The sequence below is a fragment of the Branchiostoma belcheri genome, unplaced genomic scaffold (genome assembly GCF_001625305.1).
Source record: "Branchiostoma belcheri isolate BF01 breed outbred unplaced genomic scaffold, Haploidv18h27 scaffold9, whole genome shotgun sequence".
NCBI lineage: Eukaryota > Metazoa > Chordata > Leptocardii > Amphioxiformes > Branchiostomatidae > Branchiostoma > Branchiostoma belcheri.
The window spans coordinates 3,857,855-3,882,170 of NW_017804575.1; the positions used below are offsets into that span (position 1 = coordinate 3,857,855).

At 40.4% G+C, this 24,316-nt stretch overlaps 1 protein-coding gene across 21 annotated transcripts in view; it reads right to left on the reverse strand.

Annotated features, from left to right (window-relative positions):
• LOC109487676 (trichohyalin-like) overlaps nucleotides 1-24,316 on the reverse strand; it is a 61,959-nt gene that overhangs the window by 22,374 nt on the left and 15,269 nt on the right. For 10 of the 21 annotated variants that reach the window (XM_019791682.1, XM_019791684.1, XM_019791681.1 and 7 more), the window contains 2 exons: nucleotides 11,246-11,365; nucleotides 278-346 (listed from right to left, as the gene is read on the reverse strand). In XM_019791682.1, the coding sequence (XP_019647241.1) occupies nucleotides 278-346; nucleotides 11,246-11,365 (189 nt within the window). The other 11 variants (XM_019791676.1, XM_019791689.1, XM_019791677.1 and 8 more) reach the window with 10 other exon arrangements.

Consider the following 24,316-nt stretch of genomic DNA (forward strand, 5'->3'; position numbering starts at 1 on the left):
CAACTTCTATGTGAGACCCTAGTGGAGACAATCATGCAACTTCTATGTGAGACCAGATTTGAGGCCATAACTGTAACTAAACACCAAATCTGCGTCACTAAGTGACAACTGCACTGTGAGACCAAACCATGCTGTTACAAAAATTCTTGGTGATGTCTGTTACTAGTACTTGTCTATCTGTGACAGTAATATCTTACATCTCTGACTACATTTTTTCTGGTTTTCCTGAGTTTTCATTAAATTCTTTACATATTTTACAGGCTAGTGCCATTTTTACCTGTGGTCGATGTTTGTAGCTGTAGACATTCTCATTGGAGTGGCCAGAAGGGGGGGCACCGTAGATGTCCTGTAAGGAAGGAAAATATTTTTGAAACACTGAAAAAAAACTTTAACAGACTCGGCGAAACTAAGTTTAGTGTAAGAGATAACAAAAAAATGCGTGATTAGCAATAGCAGCCAGATGGGGTAGACTGGTAACTGATGATATCTGGACTTTTATAAACACTTGTAACAAAACGATTACAAAAACATTCCATGCTTCAACAGCCATAAATTTGGTGAAAATTTCCCTTTGGTTACCGCGAGAATCTTTTGTCCTCTTTATCACAGTTGCACTTTTCACCTTGCGTCATGGAAGAATTACCATGAGCCGCCGAAGGGCAATAAAGCAACGACTCCTTCCTTATCAGCAATTGGCTAAACTGTAAGCTGGAGAGCAAACAGTATACCTGTAGGCCAAGCTAAGGACAGCGTATGCAGTGACCTGAATGTAGCGAACAAGGTTGCCCTAAAACTCTGTAGGTAAACAAGCAGGTGAGATGAACACCTGTGCCGTGCAGGTAACTAACCAGGTGTAATGAACACCTGAATCATCTGCCTGTTAACTTTTGTCAGCCCTGTGCGTATATAAGACGGTGGTGTTTAGTTAGTAATGGGGTCAAGAGGGCTATATAGGTCTCAATCACGTGTCATAAACCTTGGAGAAAGAAAATCCTATAGTAACACTCAAATAGCTCCACTCTACTGCAGTTACTCATAAGGTACTAAGGCCACACCAATTTAATTTCTTGGTTAACAGATTTTTCTAGAAAAATAATGGAGCGGGCGGGCGAAAAAAATAAATAAAAAACAGGCCTAGGTATCCTACTATGGCCCAAAATGGTACGATAGGAGCCATGAAGTCAACACACCAGGCTGGTTCCAAATTTAAACAATGAATTTTGAACTTTTAATGATACCACTGCATTGAAAGATGGAATAACTAACAACTAGGAAGAAAAGGACTGTTTTCAACTGTTCAGGGCAAAATATGAGCCTTTTGCAGTTGATTCTGAATTTTTATTTTTATTTGCAAATCTGAAAAAAATGAAGCGGGCAAATCCGTTAACCAAGAAATTAAATTGGTGTGGCCTAAGTACTTTATATCTTCAAATGTTCAAAGTGGTTTTAATTTCGCTGTGACCTCTTTACTGTGAATTCATGACACCGCGAATAAGCATCATTCTCCAATCTATTTACTACTGTAACTACAGAATTGTTTCAACTGCAAACCACCCTTTCCGCTCTACCATGAAATTAAGTCCCTGCAAAAATAACTGAATTTTCAGTAATTGAATTCTTGGTCACCCAGTGAAAAAACAACCGTGGGGTCGTGTGGCGTAGCGGCAGAGTGTGCGACTCTGAACTAAGAGTCCTGGGTTCGAGTCCTGACATGCCACCGATCTTGTGCCCTTGGGAAAGGCACTTTACACGACTTTCCTCACTTAGCTCAGGTGTAAATGAGTATTGTCCTGTCATGTATTTGTCCCCTGTGTTGGTGGCGGCATTAATATAAGTTGAAAAAACTTGAGTGTGTCGTCACCACGTCTGGTGATTACATGTTGGCATAAAAATAAAAAATAAAAAAAAACACCCAGCTCTGCACAGGTCTGGCTCATCTTATTATAAGAGGTTCTGTAAACTGTGAAATATTTGTAATGGTTTTATGTCCATTTCTGCAGTGTCTCTCTCCTTGCAAATTTTTACCTGCAACTACAAATGCCTCCTTTCCCCTCCTACTGCAAAACCGAGTCCCTACAAAATTACATCAGTTTACAGTAACATCTCATCAAAACTACAAACAACTAGAAACTTGCATAAAGTTTGGGACTGACAAAAGTGTTATCTAGTATTGTAAGACAGCACATCAGAAGAATGTATTGCGCGTGCGCAGAACCCTGAATTATCGCAGTTTTCGTTGGATTTTTGGTCAACGTTGCATTAGAATTTTGCCTGTTGCAGACGATATCTTTTCCGACGTAACATTTGGAAACTACTGTCGGAATGCTTACCTTATATGAGCAAATACGACCTTATATGAGACATTCTGCCGAAGTGCTATGTACAATACATTACAGGTTTTGCGCAGGTGCAGTACGTTCTGCCGACGTGCTTTGTAAGACATTATATACATTCATAGGCAACACGAAAAAGCACTGAACAATCACAACTCTCCGCCTACCAACACTGAATCAGAGATTCTTTCGAATTCCTCAATCAGATGACAATGCCCAACACCCCCACTCCCACCCCTTAAGAACATCTGCATGACCACGTCAGGACCAGGTCAGGTCTCAGGGTACAATTCTATTATTAACAAAGAATGCCTTCCCTGGGAATGTCATGACCTTCAGTCTACCGTATTCACAATAGAGCATTATAATTACTTCCAATAGACACGTTGGCAAGGTTGTGTTCTCACCAGCACTCAGACTTAGGCCACACGGATTTAATTTTATGGATGACATCCTCTGAAGACCCCCAAACTAGTGCGCGCGGGTGAATAAAAAAAAATTCCGGCCAAACATAAAAATGCTATTAAACCACAGGAATACAAAGCTGGTATTGTGAATTGGCGGCAGTACTTAGCGACATATACGGCAAGCTGGCTTTTTGCGGAATTTATGAATTGGCACTGTACGTATGTACTGAGTTCTTGAGCCGTGGAGCTTCGAATTCGATAGCCTGGGTGCTCGGCTCCGTATTGTCGCTAACTACCATGGACTACCCAGACCTAGAGCCAGGCCAGAGCCTCGGTGGATGTAATCTTTTTTATTTTTTTATTTTTTTGAGGGCGACAGGCGAAAATCAATGCGCGTGCGGATGTCATCCATAAAAATAACTCCTTGTGGCCTTATTCGTGTAAGTTACCCTGTAGGTTGTGAGGTAGAAAGTAAGTTTAAAACATTTGTGAAGAGACTTTTTTTGTTGAAAGAAAGTAGACATATTATAAACCAAGATACAGACTGAGGCAAATTTTTGGGAACAAATTATTACCAAATAGGGCAATAAACTTGTCAGGTTTTCTGTCTTGGATTCATGACATCAGAGACAATAGAAATATTAAATACAATGTGAGAAACATACCCATTATATATATATATATATATATATATATATATATATACTATCTGAGTTCTGATACAAATAGGGGTGTGTCCTTTTTTTGCTAATCAGTCTGGTTTAAGAAATGAAACAAATTGCACGATTCTAAAATTCCACATACATTTGTATATCTTGTCAGTGAACAACTTGTTATATCACACCTATCTGAACATTTCCAAGACAATTCCAAATGTAAGGAATCTCACCACAGTCATTCTTGCGATTAGGTTTACCAAATTACAACAATTATGTTTTGCTGATATTCTAGCTTTTATAATATTGTTGTGCAACCCAATTTTTTCCGTGCCCCTGAATTTCTAGGTTAGGTGCACCAGTAGTGCATAGTGATGCATACCTAAACCCAATTTTAGGTTTTTTTTGATTTTTTTGATTTTATTTATTTGCACATTGAAACAAAAACATAATGCAATAATACAAGAATGAAGTTAAAATAGGTGCAGGAGGAGGGCAGAAGCATGGAGTGCTTGTACGAGGCCCTCCCCCTCTAAATTTAACAAGAAGAATGTAATCGATGATTTAGATTAAATCATGTACATGGAAAATAATGTATAAGAATGATCAAACAAATACGTAATAAATTAATGACAAAGAAGTAGGGTGGTGTATGAATATGATGCTACAATGATGATAACAATAATAATTGGTATCAGATAAAATGAGAAAGAACACTATATGAGATTACTGCAAGGGGCTTGGATGGTTTATCAGATCAGGTTTTTCAGAGCTCGTTTGAACGGCGCCAGGAAAAAGGAGGTAGAATTTTTTAGGGCTGGTGGTAGTTCATTCCATAGGGTGACACATTTGTATTTGACTGACATTTGGGCAAAAGATGTTCTTAGTAAGGGAATTTGAAAATGGGAACGTTGACGAGTTTCATAATTGTGAATCTGCGAACCAATTTTAGGTTCAGGTCCGGATTCAAGTCCAGAGGTTTAGGTTCAGTTCCGGACTTGTACGCAAGTCCGGACCTAAACCCATGGCATATACAAAATTGCATGTTGGCAACCTTGCAATGTTGTCTGGGTAAAACTTTGGCCACATAACCTGGAGGCCGGTACTTGACGATGCCCGATGGCAATATCTTCGTTTTGCAGCAAAGATTTTACAATCTACGGAAGGTTTTAGGTGGTTTGGAAAGAAAAGGGGTATGTGAAATGGTCTTTTAATTTATGGTAATACATGTAAGTTTGGACTCGGTTCTTGACTTTTAGGTTTTTTGGACTTGAACCTAAACATTCTTACAAGTCCGGATCCAAGTCCAGTGAACCGGTATGCATCACACTAGTAGTGCACCTACATGTATTCCCAAAGATGAGTTTGAAACCCTGACTAGTGCTCTACCTGATGTAAGGCTGGGGTGTGTCCTTCTTATGGATTTAGTGGAGGGAAGGAACTAAACAAACATGTTTCTCCCCACAGCCAGGCAGGAATGTCCCCATCACATCCAGGTGAAACATAAACATCAGACAGGTACAAGTCAACAACAAACGTTTACAAGTGGTACAAATACTAAGTATACATGTATATGGGAGCTGGACAATGTCTTTTATGCATTAGTTTTGAAAAACAAATTTCTACTCACAACTTTTCGAAATGTATAGGAAGTCGCAGTCACTGAACCTATGCTTTTCCTGTCAACCGCACCCCACCCCCACCCACGACATTTATACAACATATACAACAGGACGTAGATATAACCACAAACAGCACCACTCTTATCTCTCCATACACAAAGAAATACTGCGTCTGCCCTATAATGAACCCAAAACACTGTCAGTACCGTTTTATTGACTTGTAGAACCAGGTGTCAGCTCCTTGGCAAATTTTCAAGGAGATTTCGAGTAAGATATATACGTAGGATCTATTGACACTTCGCGGTTTTCACCCTTTTCAGTTTACTGTAGAATTGTACGACAAATGTTTTGGGAGCTGGAAGACTGTAGTTTAAGTCTAGAACAAATCTTGCTGATGTTCTTTAAGGATTCCTATTCTCGCAGACACACCTGAAGACACCTACCTGATCCTTCAGGTAAATACATGACTCATTCTATAAATGCTGTTCAGTAACGAAAACAAACAGACTAGATAAGATAGAAGGAAAACTTACTGACACGGCAAAAGTGCAAAAGCTTTCGTAACATCACCTATTGACATATTTAATCGGAATGTCATACAAGAGTAAAATCCATGTAAAATACACATATCATCTAGGATCATGCAAAATCTATACATCATGCAGCATAGTTTTGTATGACAATGTACTTACTGACATGGCAAAAGTGCAGAAGATTTTGTAAGATCACCTATTGACATATATAATCCAAACATTATACAAGAGTAAAATCCATGTAAAACATTATGTATCTTCTAGGATCATGCAAAATCCTATGTATCATGCAGAATAGTTTCGTATGACAATACACTTTTTATGTCAGCAGTTCTGCATTATACAGACAACCCCCCACCCCTAGACAACAGCACAAAACTGCTGTTGTTCCACTGTGACACAAGTTCACCCCAGTTCTGTGGACCGTTCTGACTGTTTAGAAAATCACCCCAGGCACATCCGAACGCCTTTTACCAGTAAATTCAGCAGAACCAGCCTGACCCAGATAGCAGTGACTCAAACATACAGTCGTTTGTCACAAACAGTCGTGTTCAAAACAAACAATGCCACTCCAAACATTCCGAAAGATAGTCTCCACAAACTTATTAGTAACTCCAGCCAGCCTGGTGCCTTACCAACATCTCCTTCTGACCTCACGCCAGTCCAAAACACTTCCAAGGTCAAACCTATGCAGGGCTGTATAGCTGATGTGTCCAAGTTTTTTGTGTTGGACACGTCCGGATGAAAAATCACCTCGCTAATGAGGAAAGTTAGAGGTAACAAAAGTCATGCATGGTTTCACCTAAATTACAGGGACATCAGCTAGTCAGTACACATACCTTCATCTTGCCCTCCACCGTCCTGTAAACCCTACGGGAAGTGAGTTTTAACCCTCCTGCAGCCGTGCTAGGTTAACCTGTGAGGCTGAGCTGACAGAATTTACAGCAACACACGGCCACAAAGGAGCGTGTTGTGGAGGAAGGTCACCCGGGGCAGAGGGTTCACACGGCCCAGTCTTACTTCTACCTCCGCAATTATCACACCATTATGGCTGTCCCCTGAGAACAATTACTATAAACACCACCACACACACCACTGGGCTCACCTGACACGAACACAGGCCTGGCCGTAACGCTAGGTGCTGTCAGAGCGTAAAAGTTATGTCCTGGTAATGGGAGGGGGGTCAGAACGCTAGTGTGTATGTCCCACCCCCATGCATGTTTGCTTGTCAATACTGCATACCTTTCCTCAGGTATGCAGCCATGAATGGCCGCCAGGTGTAGGGGAGAACAAAGGTGTTCACCTCTCCTTAACTCACGCCGAGACGCCAGTCTCAGGTTACCTACCACCGCCTGACCCGAGGAGACTTAAGAATTTATAAATCAGGAGAAGAAGTCGGCGGGATTTCTTCCCAAAACTTCACCTTCAACCTGAAACAGTGAGTTATTTTCTGTCTCCGTGTGATCCTGCACCCCCGCAGAGCATGGCGAATGGTTTCTCCTGAACAAAGCCCAGGCCACACCTAAGTCAAGAAGGCAAGAGTGCAAATAAGGGGACGTTGCCCATGTATGGGCAAGACTTACCACTTCCTGGTGGGATCTCATGCCAGAGGGATCCCATCCCTGGATCTGGGTACCCAGATCTTGGCACACCTGCATGTTAGGCGGGATCATGAGATCCGGGATTCGGAGAGCGGCCACAGAAACACAACACACCTGTTGGGCGTCCCCACACGGTGTAGGGAAATGGACTGTTCCGCTGACAGACAAAGAATTTAGCAACACAATAGGGCCGCGTGTAATGCCTGAATAATTCAGGATCTCTTACAAACCGCCAGACCGGTCCGACTGCCAGGGTAGCACAACAGACAAGGACGTCCGCCTCACCGAAAAAACAACAGACAAGAGCGGCCCTCAAACAAAAACAGGATTACACAGACAACAACGGAAACACACACACAAAAACAATGGACAAGGAGGGACCAAATACACAGGAACAACAGACAAGTACCAGCCACGCAAGCGAAAACAAAGCGTACAGACGGCCATTATAAGGTTCGGGGTCAATTACAAAAGAGTGGATTTTTATAGCCTGAGTCATGACTCATGCAGACACACTCTATGTTAGAATGGAAGGCAGTTCTTATAAATCTTAGCTGAGTTTTTTTTTGCACAGAAGTCAGAACCTTTTAATGCTACCAGCAACTGGCCATGGAAACCTATTCAATTTTGTTGCTTTTTTGACAAACAATTTCGTTCTTCATACAGGTAATTATTTGTGAGACCTGAAGGCTGAAGGACATTGTAAATTTCTGTGACCTTGGAGAGGTGAACCATAATCATATGGTTCGGCTAGGCTCTGACTTTAGTTTAGCAGAACACTTGTTGAGCAACAGCCTATAATTTACATGCTTCAGTTAGCAACAACCTCAAGGCTGTTTCCCACGATAGCTGTTTTAAGACATACATTCGGGTCAAAAGCAGCTTTCGTAACATAGAATTTTACGCCAACGGTAATGATACTGTACTCTATTCTCTGGTTATGTGACGTTTTTGTCAAACGTAAAGTGCTGAACATCTGACTTACTGTCATGAACAATTTAACGTGAATAAAAATGGACTTGGGTTGGTCAACAGAGTGGCTTGTAAAGTAAATATGACCAGTGTTTTGTTATCAAACAGGGGAACTTGTAACATTGTGCAGGACATTGTAGGTAAATGTTTGTCTTTGAACTGAAGGGACAGACCGGCTTTTTCACCAGCGTGTGGACATACAAAAAGTACATTATCTTACTATTGTATTGAACTTTCTTCCAACTCATTTAGTCAATCTTATTTCATCTTATATTTGATCAAGCTGAACAACTGCAAACTAGAACCTCAGCTACTGTAAGATGGCAGAGTAAGTGAACTTGATGACCTGGTGCCAATTAGGGAATATAAAAAGAAACATAAAAGACTTGAAGAGCTGCATCTATTGACACCGGGCTGGAAATACCACCTGTGTATGCAGGTAATAAAGGAATATGCAGGTAAAATTGGAGCTGTGCAGGTAATTTTTCTGATGTCTACCTGTACCCAACCTGCACACTCTATGTACTGGATTCATGTACAAATGTACATGCAAATATGTGGATTATATTTTATGCATTGACTTTGAACTCCCATGAAGTATTCAAAAATAATGGCAATTCTGAATAATTTTTAGCATAATCCACACTTCCTAAATTCTGAGTGGTGCAGGTAAAATTTGTCTGATTCAGGTAATTTTCAATGCAGAAAAAAAGGATTTCAAGCCCTGATTGAAATGATGGGTTGGAATTTCAATGGACAAGGCGACCATAAGACATGTAATACTATGTCTTATCAACATTGACTATCTTTCCCACACAAAGATGTGCCTTCAGGCACAGACTTACATGTGTTTAAAGACTGATCGGGTCAGACTTAAGCCTGGGGCAAAGACGGTACATCCTCAATATGTGTTTCTATTGTACTGATGTCCTTCCATCAATCTCAATGAAGGCCCTGACTTCATTTGCCCTTAGGAGTCCCTATGTGGCTAGTATAGCCTGGGTGCCAGACTGTTTCCAGGCCTTACATAGGCCAGTTCCTTGACAACATGCCTGCAATGAAATTATACCATAGCCCCCTCATATCAGCTAGGCCCTGATTTGCAGGCATGCTGGCTAACTATGAGCCTAGCAAGCACATTGGCAGATTACTGAACCCTGGATTTTTGCGTTTTTTTGTCGGATTTTTGGTCAACGTTGCATCATAATTTTGCCTGTTGCAGACGATATCTTTTCCGACATAACATTTGAAAACTACTGTCAGAATGCTAACCTTATATGAGCAAATACAACCTTATATGAGATATTCTGCCGAAGCGCTATGCACAATACATTACGGGTTTTGCGCAGGTGCAGTATGTTCTGCCGACGTGCTAGCCTAGCATGTTATGAGTTTGGCATCCAGGATATGGCTAGTGCTCCATACTACATTACTGTACTACAGAATTGAATTGCAAACTTAATATGCAATGAAAGCATGCTTATCCACCTACCGAGAAATTAAGTCCCTGCAAAAATAAATGAATTTTACAGTATATATCGAAGCAGCTATGCACTCCTCCTGCAACCTTGGATGTAATTATGGACTAAATAATTCAGTAAGGACCGTATCATTGAAAGAATTCAATCACTATCTATTAACTACCCACACAATGCAAACAAAGCAGGTATTTCCTTCTCTCTTGTATTGAAAAAATCTAATCTGAGTATTTGTTGTGCACAAGTGTCGGGTGTCATTGATGAAAATTCTACATTTCATATTTTGTTTAACCTTTTTCCTACTACTTAACCCTGTACAATAGAAAATTGTTCGTCAAATGCCTACTTCGGTGTGCTAAAGGTTAATTATCTAAGACTTGCTGCTGCTGCTTTCAATTCAAAGACTGCTTGAAAAAAAAACATCCAAAGAGAATTTGCAGGTAACTTGAAATGTTCTGGTGGATACCACACATGTCATGGGAGCTCCTTGCTCAGTGGTGTGTGTAACATGGTTTTATCCTGTCTAAGCCTGGCCCTTCTGTGTTCGTAATTAAATTAGGAAAACGTCTGACCACAGAATACAAGCCATGGGGTAAACAATACATTAGTGTTTGGGCCACACAGGTACCTACCCTAGGCTGGAAACTGGCCAACCCTTGAAACAGCATTCTATTCTTACCATTATTGACTGTGGTCTTGGATTTCTGGATCTCTATTTGGTGACATTATGATTGTCACAGTTCAGAGATCTTTTATTAAAGTTTTAGAGTGTTTGACATCAGGGTCATATGCTCAGCCATCTTGGACTGCCAGATTTTGTTTGATTTCACTAAAGCTTTTGAATACAGGTACTGCCTAGCATGGGACCCGGGTTGGGTCGAATTTCTGTTTCTGACTTAAGTCAGGATATTTTGGAAACCATGTTTATAAACTCTGTCAAGTACATGGCTATCTATATATCAAGCTGAACACAATAAAAGAGAGAATTATGTTGGGTACTACAAAACACTTGATCCTAATCAATTTGTGATGTCAGGTACTGTAAGTTGGAACAAAAGGACTGTACTGTAGGTACAGCACTAGGGAAGATTTTTAAATCTTCAAATTTTCCTTAAAAATCCTTTAAAAAAGATTTTAGAAATTCTTAAATACATGTAATGTGTTTAATTTTGGAAGCAGGTTTTGTGCAGAAACTGCTGGTGAAAATTGAAAAAAAAATTGAGGATTTTAAAATTTTCACCAGTTTCTGTGCAAGTATTCTAACCTGCTCACAAAATTAAAGACATAAACAAACTAGAAAGGTAACACTTGCAAAGCAAAGGAATAATGTTTACCTTCGCATATGGTGCTCTGTTACTCAAACACATTCATATACATTGTATATCCCATATGGTGACAGGAGTCTAAATCCCTCCTGCTATAAAATTGCAACATGCTGTAACCCAACACCAGTTACCATGGTGACAGAGGTCTGGTTCAGGTCATTGACCTTATTTGTTTGGAGAAGAAGAAGAGGAAAAAGAAACAGCAAAAAACAATGTTATATTCGCCCAAGGAAAACATATTGTTTCTGCGAAGGTAAACATAACAAATAACAATATTTCTCAATAAACAAATAAACAATAAACAAACATGAGACTGACCATGGTGGAGGAGGGAGACTGGATGTTGACGTTGCGGAACAGGTCACGGTTCAGGTACGGACCTGGGAAGGACGGGAACTCTTCACTGGTCTTACCGAGCCAGTACAGCGTGATGGCCACCTGGACATGGTAACATAACATTAGAGAGAATTAGAAAGGTAACATTTGCAAAGCAAATGCATAATGTTTACCTTTGCACATGGTCTGTCTGTTAATTCTTTCTCAAAGACATTCATATATACGGTGACAGCAGTCTAAATCCCTCCTGCTATAAAATTGCAACATGATGTAACCCAATGCTAGTTACCAAGGTGACAGACATCTGGTTCAGGTCATTGACTTTATTTGTTTGGAGAAGAGGAAGAAACTGAGGAAAAACAATAGGCTTTCCTTCAGTAAACACAATTAAGAATTTATTTGTTTGTTTATTGTTACATTCATTCATTCGTTCATTCATTCATTCTTTAATCCATCCATCCATCCATGGTTTAACTTTATCATTGGATGGATGGATGCTTACTTCGATGCATCTGGGAGTTTAAAACAAAATACAGTCAAACCTGTACTAGCGGTCACCTTTGTATAGTGGTCACTCGGCCATAGCGGTCAGTTTTTGCCGGTCCCTTGAATTTTTCCCATTGACGTAAGCATTAAGAATCGTGTCTATAGCGGTCACTGTTCAACGCGGTCAGCGGTCACCCCATTCCGGTCCCGCCGGCATGTCAACACCGCCGATAGCGGTCGCGGCTGGCCGTAACCCGCTAAGCACCACGGCCGTAACACCACCCCACCTTGGGCTACGAGCCTACGACCGTTATGAGCCTTGTGATAATTTTCCGATCGCTACATTACTAAAATGTGAACTGAAAATTAGACTCCATATGTGTATGAAATAAAGGAAAACTGGCTTTTGACACGAATTTTCTGCGGTCGCGGGTGTCTTTGATATCTGCGTTTTCCCCAACACCAGTGTCGTGCGTGCTGCATGGAGCTTTCAATGGACTCGGCCGCTCGGCGAAGATTACGGCAATTATCTTTACAAAAAAAATTAAGAATATCCATATTTGGTTTCTCGATTCCTTGAAATGCGTAGATATGGGCATAGCTTCCGTTTTTCATGGGCATAATTCAAGAAATTTGGCTCGAAAAATGCGTTTCGTATTTTTCCAAGATGGCGCATGTTGGCTGCAGAGGGAGGTCAATTGGGGTCATCGGAAGACTCCACTGTTATGGAGGTAGATACACCGAGTTCTATTTAACTTCATTAGCGTCAAATGACGTAATTACATTATGAAAACATTTCAAATACATTACTACAAGTTTTTTTAGATGTAAATTTAAAACTGTAGTGGATATTTTAGAAAAGATATGAGTCTGAAAGGAGAAAATTTTCTGTTGACTACCACATTGGCATAATGGTAAAGGCAGACAACCCACGCGGGGAGAAACCCAAGCCGTAAACAAAGGAGAGTTTTCGCTACGTTTTCATGTTCAAAAACGACCAAAAACGGAAAGTAACTGGCACCTGACGAACAATTATTTTGCTGTTAACTAAATAGACAGCATCTTGGTACAAAATAACTTATTTACGTGGTTGGAATTCGTTGTGGCGATGTCGGTCGCGCGAAGCAAGTGTTCACCAAAGAACAAAAACATGGCGATGTCGTTCTCTTCCACTTTTCGACTAACAACAACAACAACTAGTACTAGTAACGTGGCGATATTAATTGCGGAGAAACGATGGCAAACGCGGAGAGACAGACGCCGAACTTATTCCAAAAGGTGGAAGTGATCCGACTGGCAGAGAGAGTGAGAAGAAATCGTCGAAAGCTGAGCTTAGATTAAATGATTTTGCAGTCGATAGAAATTTGTTTGGAGTTGAAAGTTTGTTGCTTGATTTGCTTTCTTTTCTTTAGCCACATGTAGTGCTAGTATGTACACAAGAACAGTAAATGACAACCAGTGATTTTGTTTTAATGTGAATGGTTTCATTGTCCCGGAATAGATGAACTGAATATGTTGAGTGTATGTATCTTTGATGTCAAGTTAATGTTTCCATGCAATATTTCTGTATTTCTTTTTTTTTTAAGCAAGTACAAAATAAAGTGCAACTTAAGCAAAAGAACAACAAATTATTGAACTAAGACATGTACATAAGGGTTTACCTTTGCAAATGTATGTATTCATATGTTTCTGAATAAAGACATCACTGTTGGTACTCAAAGCATGTGTCCCTTTTTTTGGGGGGGGTCAACTAACCGGCTGTTTCTCTATAGTGGTCACCTGGCCATAGTGGTCAAATTTGGCCAGTCCCTTGAGTGACCACTATAGGCAGGTTTGACTGTATTCTACTTTTTCTATATTAGAATCTAATAATAAATGTGATCAAACAAGCAAATTGATTAAGCAAATTGGAAGAAAGATGGAATTTGTCACAAGAAAAAAATTAGGGTTTTACAGTCAGAACTCAGATAAAATTTAAACATGGATGTACAGAATGCACAATAACATAATAAATGCTTAATAACATGCATGTAATGACAGTACAAAGAGTCCTTCTCCCCACAGATAAACAGCAGACTCATACTTTTAGTTATACTCACATTTTTGAGCCTGTTTCTTTCTTCCTCAGGGTCTCGGCTGCAGAGGGAAGAAATGCAGAGATTTTTAAGCCACTTCATACTGTAATACCAGAGGATTTACTAGTATATTAGTCACCACATCAGGGGTGCCAGAGTATACAGTGCAATTTTACAGAATACAGTGCAATCATATTAGTATACAGTGCAATGTTAGTAGTAAAATTGCACTGTACTAGTAAAATTGCACTGTATACTAAAACGATTGCACTGTATTCCGTAAAATTGCACTGTATACTTACTAGTAAAATTGCACAGTATTCTGTAAAATGACACTGTATTCCATTAAATTGCACTGTATACTTACTAGTAAAATTGCACTGTATTCCTTAAAATGACTGTACTCTGTAAAATTGTACTGTATACTCTGGCACCCCTGCACATGTAAAATGCAACATTGGTTACTCACTTTGAGTCATTTTCCAAATATCAAGGGCACAAAGTGGGAAACCCTGTACTTAGACAGATTATCATGTTGCCAATGACTAGCAACACACAGGGATACTGCAGCTGTTGACCTCTGACATGGCCTCCTCCAACATGACCACATTTTGAAAGATGAAACTGTCAACAATGGGCAGCCAATCAAAACACAGATGTCTCCTAACTTAATCATAGATTATCAAATGAATAATTTAACTTCTTTATCCATCACATTACAATGGCATTTGGCTAATACAACTGTATCTCATTTATGCCTAGTAGCATTTTTTATTTCAAGCCATGACAAGGCTTGTATATAGATATACTTGACATACAATGTAATAAGACTTTTTTATTTCTTGATTATTAACTTGAGATGCATTTCTGATAAAATTTTCAAGGTTGCATAATGATGTTCTTCATAAAAAGAATGCAGGCACCATGTACCAATATGCTTTATGGGAAATGGGCATACACATAGCAATAAATATCATTGTTATGATATCTCTTTAACATTGCAGGTCTCGAAATTAACTTTTTTTCTTATTGTCCCAGCACTATTCCGAAAATAAATTTCAATTGTCCCGATGTGAGGTTGAACTGTCCCAACCTATTTTCAGGAAGTATGTATGACAACAACTTGAAGTCAACTTTATTTTGCTTACGTTCTGACTCCCAGGCGCGCTATGATTGCAGAGTAGACAAGAAATTTGGGGGGCTTTTCTGAGCCAAAAGCCAGGACACGTGCCTGATCGACAAAAGTAGGGCTGATATTCTGATGTTGATTATTTTGTGTAATGTCCCAAAAATGTTCCAAAGTGACTTTTCAGTTGTCCCAACCTTAATTTTAGTGGTCAGAGGCCATCAGGACACTGTTAATTTTGAGCCCTGACATTGACACATGGATCCCTACTTCAGCTGTTCAACATGACAACAGTGAGACTGACTGGGATTCTGTCTGACCTCACATTGACACAAGCATTCACACACTGATAAAATTCCCCAAATACTTACTGGCAGTACATTATACCAACTTCACAAACAACAGAAGCAATGAAATGTGAAACATCCCATCTAAAATCTTGTACGTGCATGTAAACACTAGATCCAAAACAATACATAACAACAAGTCGCCCCTCCCAGTTGTAGATGTGACATCGTGACAACAGTGAGTGACATGTTGTCCCTACGCTGTCATGACAACCACTGATGCACACATTGCGCCGAAAGTCACCCGCTGATCATGACAGGACAATGTTACTACACTAACAGAAATAACCCACACTTACGTGTTGATGAGAATTGTTGTGGTGAAGCTGTGATACAATACTGTATGTCTCAGCCTTACCCTACAGCCAGCATATTTCCTAGTCTATTACAAGCACATTCAAGTATAAGACAGAAGTAGGGAAATATACACTGACATTGGACATGTACACATCACACATGGTTAATGCAATCAAGAAATAAACCAATCAGTTATTACCCAGCGCCGCTGACCCAAGCATACATGCTGGTGTCCGGATGAAGCTGTGGTTTCTCCAGGTCCTACGCTACACCCGGCATGGCTGCTAGCCTAAAACCTGCAGGCTTTGGGCGTGTGTATGTCCCTTTACTGAGAGACAGGACAGGACACATGGCAGCCCCCTGCACATGGTCGGAATACCCAGGCAACAGGACCAGGCATTCCTGGGATGGCAGCCACCAAAAGCAGAGAGGGGAGGAATGTGGCCATCCTCGTGCCTCCTCTAGGAGGGGATCAACTTCCTGGGTTGAACCAACCACTAGACTGACATCACAACACACGACAACAAGTAAACAAACAAACAAATAAGCAGAGGGGGTAGGAATGTGACAATCACCATGGCCATCCTTGTGTGTCAGCTAGGAGGGGATCAACTTCCTAGGTTGAACCAACAACTAGCCTGGCATCATCACAGTACACAACAAACAAACAAACAAACAAACAAATGATCAACTAAGCAGAGAGGGGAGGAATGTGGTCATCCTCGTGCCTCCGCTAGGAGGGGATCAACTTCCTGGGTTGAACCAACCACTAGACTGACTTCACAACACACAACAAACAAACAAACAACTAAGCAGAGAGGGGAGGAATGTGACAATCAATGTGGCCAACCTTGTGCCTCAGTTAGGAAGAGATCAACATCCAGGGTTGCACCAACAACTAGCCTGGCAGCACAACACACGACAACAAACAAAAAAACAAGCAAACAAATATACGCAGACTGAGAGGGGAAAGAATGTGACAAGCCATCCTTGTGCCTTGGCTTGGAAAAGATTAAATTCCAGGGTTGCACCAACCATTTGTCTGGCAGCAAGACACACGACAACAAACAAACAAACAAACAAATAAGGACAAAAGCAGGATAGGAAGGAATGTGCCTGACCATATTATACATTTAGGGATAAGCCAGGAAGAGATCAACTTGTCAGGCCAAACCAGCTCCTAATCTGACAGTTCAACACAGAAGCTGTAATCCCAGTGTTGTCAGCTCAACACACAGGTTCTAATCCTCATGTTTGGATAACCAACTCCACACGTCTTCTGAAACTTGGACCTTACTGGCAGATCCCTTTGTTAAGGGCTAGACTACTGGAGGGTGTCCATGGAAGGGATACAATTTGTTCAAAACTTGTAATCAGATGTCTTGAAACTCAATTCTGATGAGTGACAGTTGACTTATACTTAACCATGCTATCAGGCCTCAAAATTAACTTTTTCCCCTATTGTCCCAGCATTGTCCTGAAAATAAATTTCAATGGTCCCAAACTGAGGATGAATTGTCCCAATCTGTTTTTTTCAGGAAGTATGTATGACAAAAACTTGAAGCGAACTTTATTTTGCTTAATATATGACTTCCAGGCACACTACTAGTATATCATAGAGTTTTTAGAGAAATTCAGCAGAACTTTGGGGGGCTTTTCCGGAGCCAAAAGCCAGGAAGCGTGCCTGATCAACTAAAGAAGGGCTGACATTCTATATTTTTCTGTTGTCCCAAAAGAGTCCCAAAGAGACTTTTTAGTTGTCCTGGCCTAAATTTCAGTGGTCAGTGGCCATTGGGAAGCCATTAATTTTGAGCCCTGGCTAGTATTACCCCCTAAGATGAACAGTTTTCTCACCGTTCCCTGGTAGTAAGGTCAGTTAGATCGCTGGGTTCAAAGAGTTGGTTCCTGGTCAGCCCCAGGTCCAGACATGCCCGAAGGAACAGGTTCAAGTTGTCCTGAAAGCAACAAGATTACATACAGAGGTTACAGTACATTGTTAACAACCTAAAATATCATGGCAGTACACGTGTACAATTTTTACAAAGATCCATCAAATACAAACATGTGCAGTTCTGCAGAGGTACACTAGGGGGAGGAAACTCCAATCTTAGTCATGTAACCAGTACACAACTCACAAACAAATGACAATGATTAACTTTCTCTCTGCTGGCTAACCCAGTACCAAATATACATTTGGTGCCAAACAGCTACCTTAGCAAGCTGAAAGTTAAAGACAAGAGAAGAGAGCTAAACACTCTTCCAGTGTCCAGATTTGAACATGCTTGTTTAGTGTTTGTTTGTTTATCGTTTACATGTCATCTGCTTGCTAGTGTAAACTTAAGTCTCGTCAGTTTGGTGTAAGGTGCTAATAAGTTGTTGTTAAGCCTTGCCAGTTTGGCGTAATGTTTGGGTACATGTTACCACGAGACTTACCAGTTTGGCGTAAGGTGTGGGTAAGTTGTTAATCTTCTTGATGGAACCTGGCTGAATCTTCTGCATCAGTCTTACAGGGGTTAAACAAGGTAAAATGACAGTGTTAGAAATACCCACCAGTAGTGATGCATACCTAAACTCAATTTTAGGTTCAGGTCCGGATTCAACGGATTCAAGTCCAGAGACTTGTAAGTCCGGACCTAAACCCATGACATATACAAAATTGCATGTTGGCAACCTTAAAACGTTGTTTGGGTGAAACTCTGGCCACATAACACGGAGGCCAGTACTTGACGATGCCTGATGGCAATGTTTCCTCATTTTGCAGCAAAGATTTAGCAATCTACAGAAGGTTTTAGGTGGTTTGGAAAGAAAAGGGGTATGTGAAATGGTCTTTTATGGTAATAAGTCCGGACTCGGTTCTTGACTTAAAGGTTTTTTTGGACTTAAACCTAAACATTCTTACAAGTCCGGATCCAAGTCCAGTGAACCGGTATGCATCACTACCCACCAGCAGTCTGCATTTTGAGGAGACATTTTCAATATTGCAGAAGAAAAATTAAGCAACCTGCAATTCTGCAGACTGAAAAAGTCAGGCTTGGGGTTGAAAGGTATCAGATTTTGTGTTCACTGCTATTATATATTTTGTACTTTAGTAAGTAATTTTGCATGTTACTGTTCTTCAAATTGCATGTGAAATGTTTGCCAACATGCAATTTTGTATAGGCCCAGAATTACAAATGTGTATTTTGCAGAAAGTATTCCCAAATTACAGAACAAAATTTAACATTCTACAACATTGCAGAACACCGAGAAAATTTTCTTTGTATTTTTACCCTAGCCTGGATACCATCCGGATTTTCGCTACGCAACGCTCGTGATTTTTTCGAGCGTTGCGTAGCGAAAATCCGGATGGTACCCAGGCTATTTCTACCCCTGAATGAGGTCAAACAAGGACAAGTCAGACTAACTTACCATCACATGGTACAAATTACCCCAAATACCAACAGAGTCACAGGTCAAGTTTAATTTAAAGCTTGTCTACAATTACTAAAACTTGATACTCTCTAATAAAGCCACTGCAGAAATTTAAAGATTTACAGTATGTAAAAGAGGTTTTAATAAACACATGAGGCACTTAAGTTTGTCTAATATACTACCATCTTCCCATGGTAACATTCTATTGTTGTCTATTATAAGTTACTGAATGGACACACCATGTAAACAAATGTTATCTACTCCAATAACAGTGTGTGTGTGTGTCTGTAACATCTTACTTTAAGTAAATATGACAGGGGTCCACAGTGTGCAGATTGGTTGATATCGGGTTGATATTTTACCAGTGTTTGGTGGCTAACACACATGATAATGACACATTTGTATAAAGAAATAGAGACCAGGTGTACTTCAGGGTTCTAGTTAGTGCGAAGTAGCGTAGAGGCCCCCTATGCTATAATTTTCAACCCCTAAGCTAAATTTCCCACCCTACGCTATAATTTTGACCCCCTATGCTAAATTTTCAATACAGCAATGTGACTGTATTTCTTTGTTTAAGAATGCCAGATCAAATGTGAAAAATTACCAATCAAGGATACATTGTACATACCTTAGAAATAACATTTTTTCCCTTTGGGTATCCCTCAAACGGCCCCTTTTTTAGCTCAATTTTTTAAAAGCTCTGCCCCATCCCCCCTCTCGGTCGCTTCGCTCCCTTGACATGCAGCCAGTACCACTACGCTAAAATTAAATCCTAGCTAGAACCATGTACTTACTTGCAGAGCAGTGTGCCATCCTCCAAGGCTGTGTGGAAGTCTTTGTTCCCAAACTGTTTTCCAGTGACAGACTGGAGTATGATACAAGTTTCAAAGAGACATTAAGTAACATTTTGGCAACGAAATTGAAATATCTTAATTGAAAAAATCTTGTATTGACAGGGCTGGAAATACTGGGTGCATGTGCACCTTAGTGCACCCACATTTGGAGCTGTGCACCCAATTTTTTTCTGTGGGTGCACCAGTGCACCCAAATATTTTTGTAAGTTTACTTATGTAAAGATGTTCAATGTATAGTAGTGTACAGCATATTCTTAACATCTAAGTGTCAGATGACAAAATGATAAAATCTTTGTCATGGCACTTTTCTTTAGAAATGACACATAAGTTTTGCTGACATTATTCTACTTATTAAAGTTTGCTGACATTCTACTTATTTCATGTTATACATGGTGCACCCAAAAAAAATTTTGTGCACCCAATTTTTTAGGTTGGGTGCACCAGTACTAGTGCACCTATTCCCAAAAATGAATTTCGAGCCCTAATTGAACAAATGTGTGATTGTAATTTACTTCCCTTTTTTAACATACATGTATTTGTGTAATTATCTCACATTTCTGACATTTATGGTTGGTGCTAATTTTAGTCAGATAAGGAAATCAATACAAACTAACCTTTGTCCTTATCTGGTATTATGTAACATATGATTATTGATTTCAATCCACACTTATCATACCCCCAGTAACTATGATCCATTTTGAATCGGTGCGCGGGAGGCCATCCTGCGCTGCGGGTGTCCTCCACGCTTCCTGGCCATGTGTCTAAAGAAAGCCGTTGGGGACAACGATTGTCGTGCGATCGTATACCGTTGTCAGTCTAAAGTCAGCCTATGTCGATAAAATGCAATGGTTGATGTCAGTTATCAAAGTTGTATCTGTGTTAACCCTACCTCTATCCAGCAGCGGCACTCCTGTAGCTCCCTGGCCAGCTGGGGGTCCAGTATATCTATAGGGGGGTCCAGGCTGTCCAGCTCCCCCCCTGCGTCCTCCCCGGTGGGGCGCATCATGGTGGTTACTGGGGTGATAGGGGGGTGAGATGTCCCAATATCATGTTACTGGCAAAAAACTTGTATACATTCTCCAGAATCTTCATTTAGACCAAATGACCCAATACCGTAACAGTCCCGATTTACAAACACAGGCAGATACAATGTACCTGCAGCTGATGCACGAAAACTACGTGGGGTCGTGTGGTGTAGCAGCAGAGTGCTCGACTCGGAACCTAGAGGTCCCGGGTTCGAGTCCTGACATGCCACCGATCTTGTGCCATTGGGAAAGGCACTTTACACGATTTTCCTCACTTCGCTCAGGTGAAAATGAGTATTGTATTGTCCCCTGTGTTGGTGGCAGCAATATAAGTTTGAAAAACTTGAGTGTGCGGTCACTACGTCTTGTGATTACATGTTGGAAATTATTTTAAAAAAGAAAGAAAACTATGTACGCATGCGAACGAACAAAAACTGCATACATGTAGGTTCAGTTTTTCCTGCAAGTAAACTGGCCTGCTTTGAAGTTTGACATGTCAAGCATGTACATTCACATCTTATGTTACCTTGAGGGCTGGTGTACAATCTGAACGTATGTTGTTGATGTTTATCAAAGTAGGGTGTAGGAACAATTCAATGCACGCAGTCTCAGTGTGTTAGATTTTTGCCTGCGTGCAAATTGGGTCCGAACTTTGAAGCGCAGCAAAATCAAGTTCGTGATTGAACTAATAGTAGCAATACAATCATATAAAACTGTATACTAATAGTACTAAACTAGATACACATAAAACGGAGATGCCTGCATATATTTACGGATGTTACAAGTTTACTGTGGGAAAGTGACCTGGAAATCTGTGAACCTAAACCTTCCACAAATAGTTCACAATTTACAGTAGGGCAGAACAATGGGCCCTGGAATTTTGCTACTGTTGACATTCTGATCACAGTCAAACAAAAATATTGATCCTAGCCTTAGTTTTCTCGAGAGAAAAATTGCCAATTGCTATTGCAGAAGAGATTAAAATTTGATTGCAGAACTGCACAACCACCAAACACCAATAAAGTTATGGATTTTTTTGAAAATGTCATTAAAAATGGCACAGCTGGTATATAAGCCCTGAATGAATTGTAGTAAAATTCTTGGACCCCTGCTAGACTATGGAAATTCCAATGGCCATATAAAAAAGCTAATTCCACAAATCAATTGATGACATATGAACATAGCTGTAACAATAACAAGCTGCCAAAAGGCAAAACACACTATTCACAACATAAGCCAAAGAAAGTATAACTAAACATTTTTATTTCAAGAATAATAAAAAATGAATAAAACCAGTTCATACTCTAGGTAAAAACATGAATTGTTTCTGAGCAAAATCTATCACACAATGGTTGCTAAATGCAATTTGATCCATTCAATAAACATATCATACATACTTTGTAAATTCCTTCTAAAACCAAAATATTTCAACCATTTTGTAAATAAGCTTACACTGAGCCACTGCTTTATGTTTGACAATAAAAAAAGTGTTGTTATCGTTGTACTTATTCAATCATGTAATGTATTATCTATTAGCATTTAATAGTGTGTCTGCTGCATTAGGTAAGCCAACTTGCCTCAGGGTACCACAAAGATCTGTCCTAGTTTTCATAGCTGGCTGCAGTTGTTTATTTATTAAAGTCCACCTTTGGGGGAACAAACCTTTGGCCCATTTAATTCTAAAACCCATTTTATCACAAAAACTGTAACGTTAATAACAATAATCTCATTTTTTCTCAAATTTTTGCAAAGAAAAAATACGATGAAAATACTTTTTAAAGAAACTAGAATTAGAATATAGAGGGATGTTTTCGTACCGAGTTAAATCCGACCTTTCTGGGTCAGACCAACAGCTGAAATCCACTGGGATTTGAGGGATCAAAGGTTATTTTTAACCCTCCGAAAATCTACGAATGACTGCTTGAAAAACCAACAACAAAGGGGACTCAATTTTTGAAAAAGCACTAGACGAAATTCTGATCGTTGCGGTAAAACCGGATGGAAGTTGTGCTGTTTTGTTTTCTGTGATTTATAAACGCGGACAGTTGTAAAGTAACGGTCCCTCACGAACAACAACTGACGGCGGCTTGAACCATCTTCAATTTTCTCGCTTGACTGGTGATGGCTTTACATGCCAAATCGCTACATTCCACCGTTTCAGTCTTTACAACAGCCCGTCTGCGGGGAAAATACGGACATTATTTGCGCACAAAAGGTTTAATTTTTGGCGCACAAAAACCGTATGTCCGTGGACAGAGTGCGCCTAGCAGCTGGCGACATCAAAACAACCGGACAAAGGGGGAGGGGGGCGGAGGTAGGACCAAATGGGTAACGGCTTCATTTAACTTGTCCCGAGTATGCAAATGAGGGTGTCCACATGCAAGACATTACACAGCGGTCCCACACGTATGCACCCTTCACTGTTCTTGCACATCCTCACACATTCCCACTAATCCTTCCCTATCCTTACACATCCTTACACACCCTCTGCTATCCTTACTACATCCTTAGCCATCCTCTCCCATCCTCTCCCATCCTCTCCCATCCTCTCCCATCCTTACACATCCTCTCCCATCCTTACACATCCTCTCCCATCCTTACACATTCTCACCCATCCTCTCCCATCCTTACCCATCCTCTCCCATCCTTACACATTCTCTCCCATCCTCTCCCATCCTTACACATTCTCTCCCATCCTTACACATTCTAACCTATCCTCTCTCATCCTTACACATTCTAACCCATCCTTACACATTCTAACCTATCCTCTCTCATCCTTACACATTCTAACCCATCCTTACACATTCTACCCACCCTCTCCCATCCTTACGCATTCTTACCCATCCTCTCCCATCCTTAAACATTCTTACCCATCCTCTCCCATCCTTACACATTCTTACCCATCCTTACACATTCTTACACATTCTCTCCCATCCTTACACATTCTTACACATCCTTACACATTCTTACCCATCCTTACACATTCTTACCCATCCTAACACACCCTCTTCCATCCTTACACACTCTTACCCATCCTCTCCCATCCTCACACATTCTTACCCATCCTTACACATTCTAACCCACCCTCTACCATCCTTACACATTCTTACCCATCCTTTCCCATCCTTACACATTCTTACCCATCCTTACACATTCTTCCCCATCCTCTCCCATCCTTAAACATCCGCTCCCATCCTTACACATTCTTACCCATCCTTACACATTCTTACCCATCCTAACACATCCTCTTCCATCCTTACACACTCTTACCCATCCTCTCCCATCCTCACACATTCTTACCCATCCTTACACATTCTTCCCCATCCTCTCCCATCCTTACACATTCTCTCCCATCCTTACACATTCTATCCCATCCTCTCCCATCCTTACACATTCTAACCCATCCTTCCCGTCCTTACACATTCTTACCCA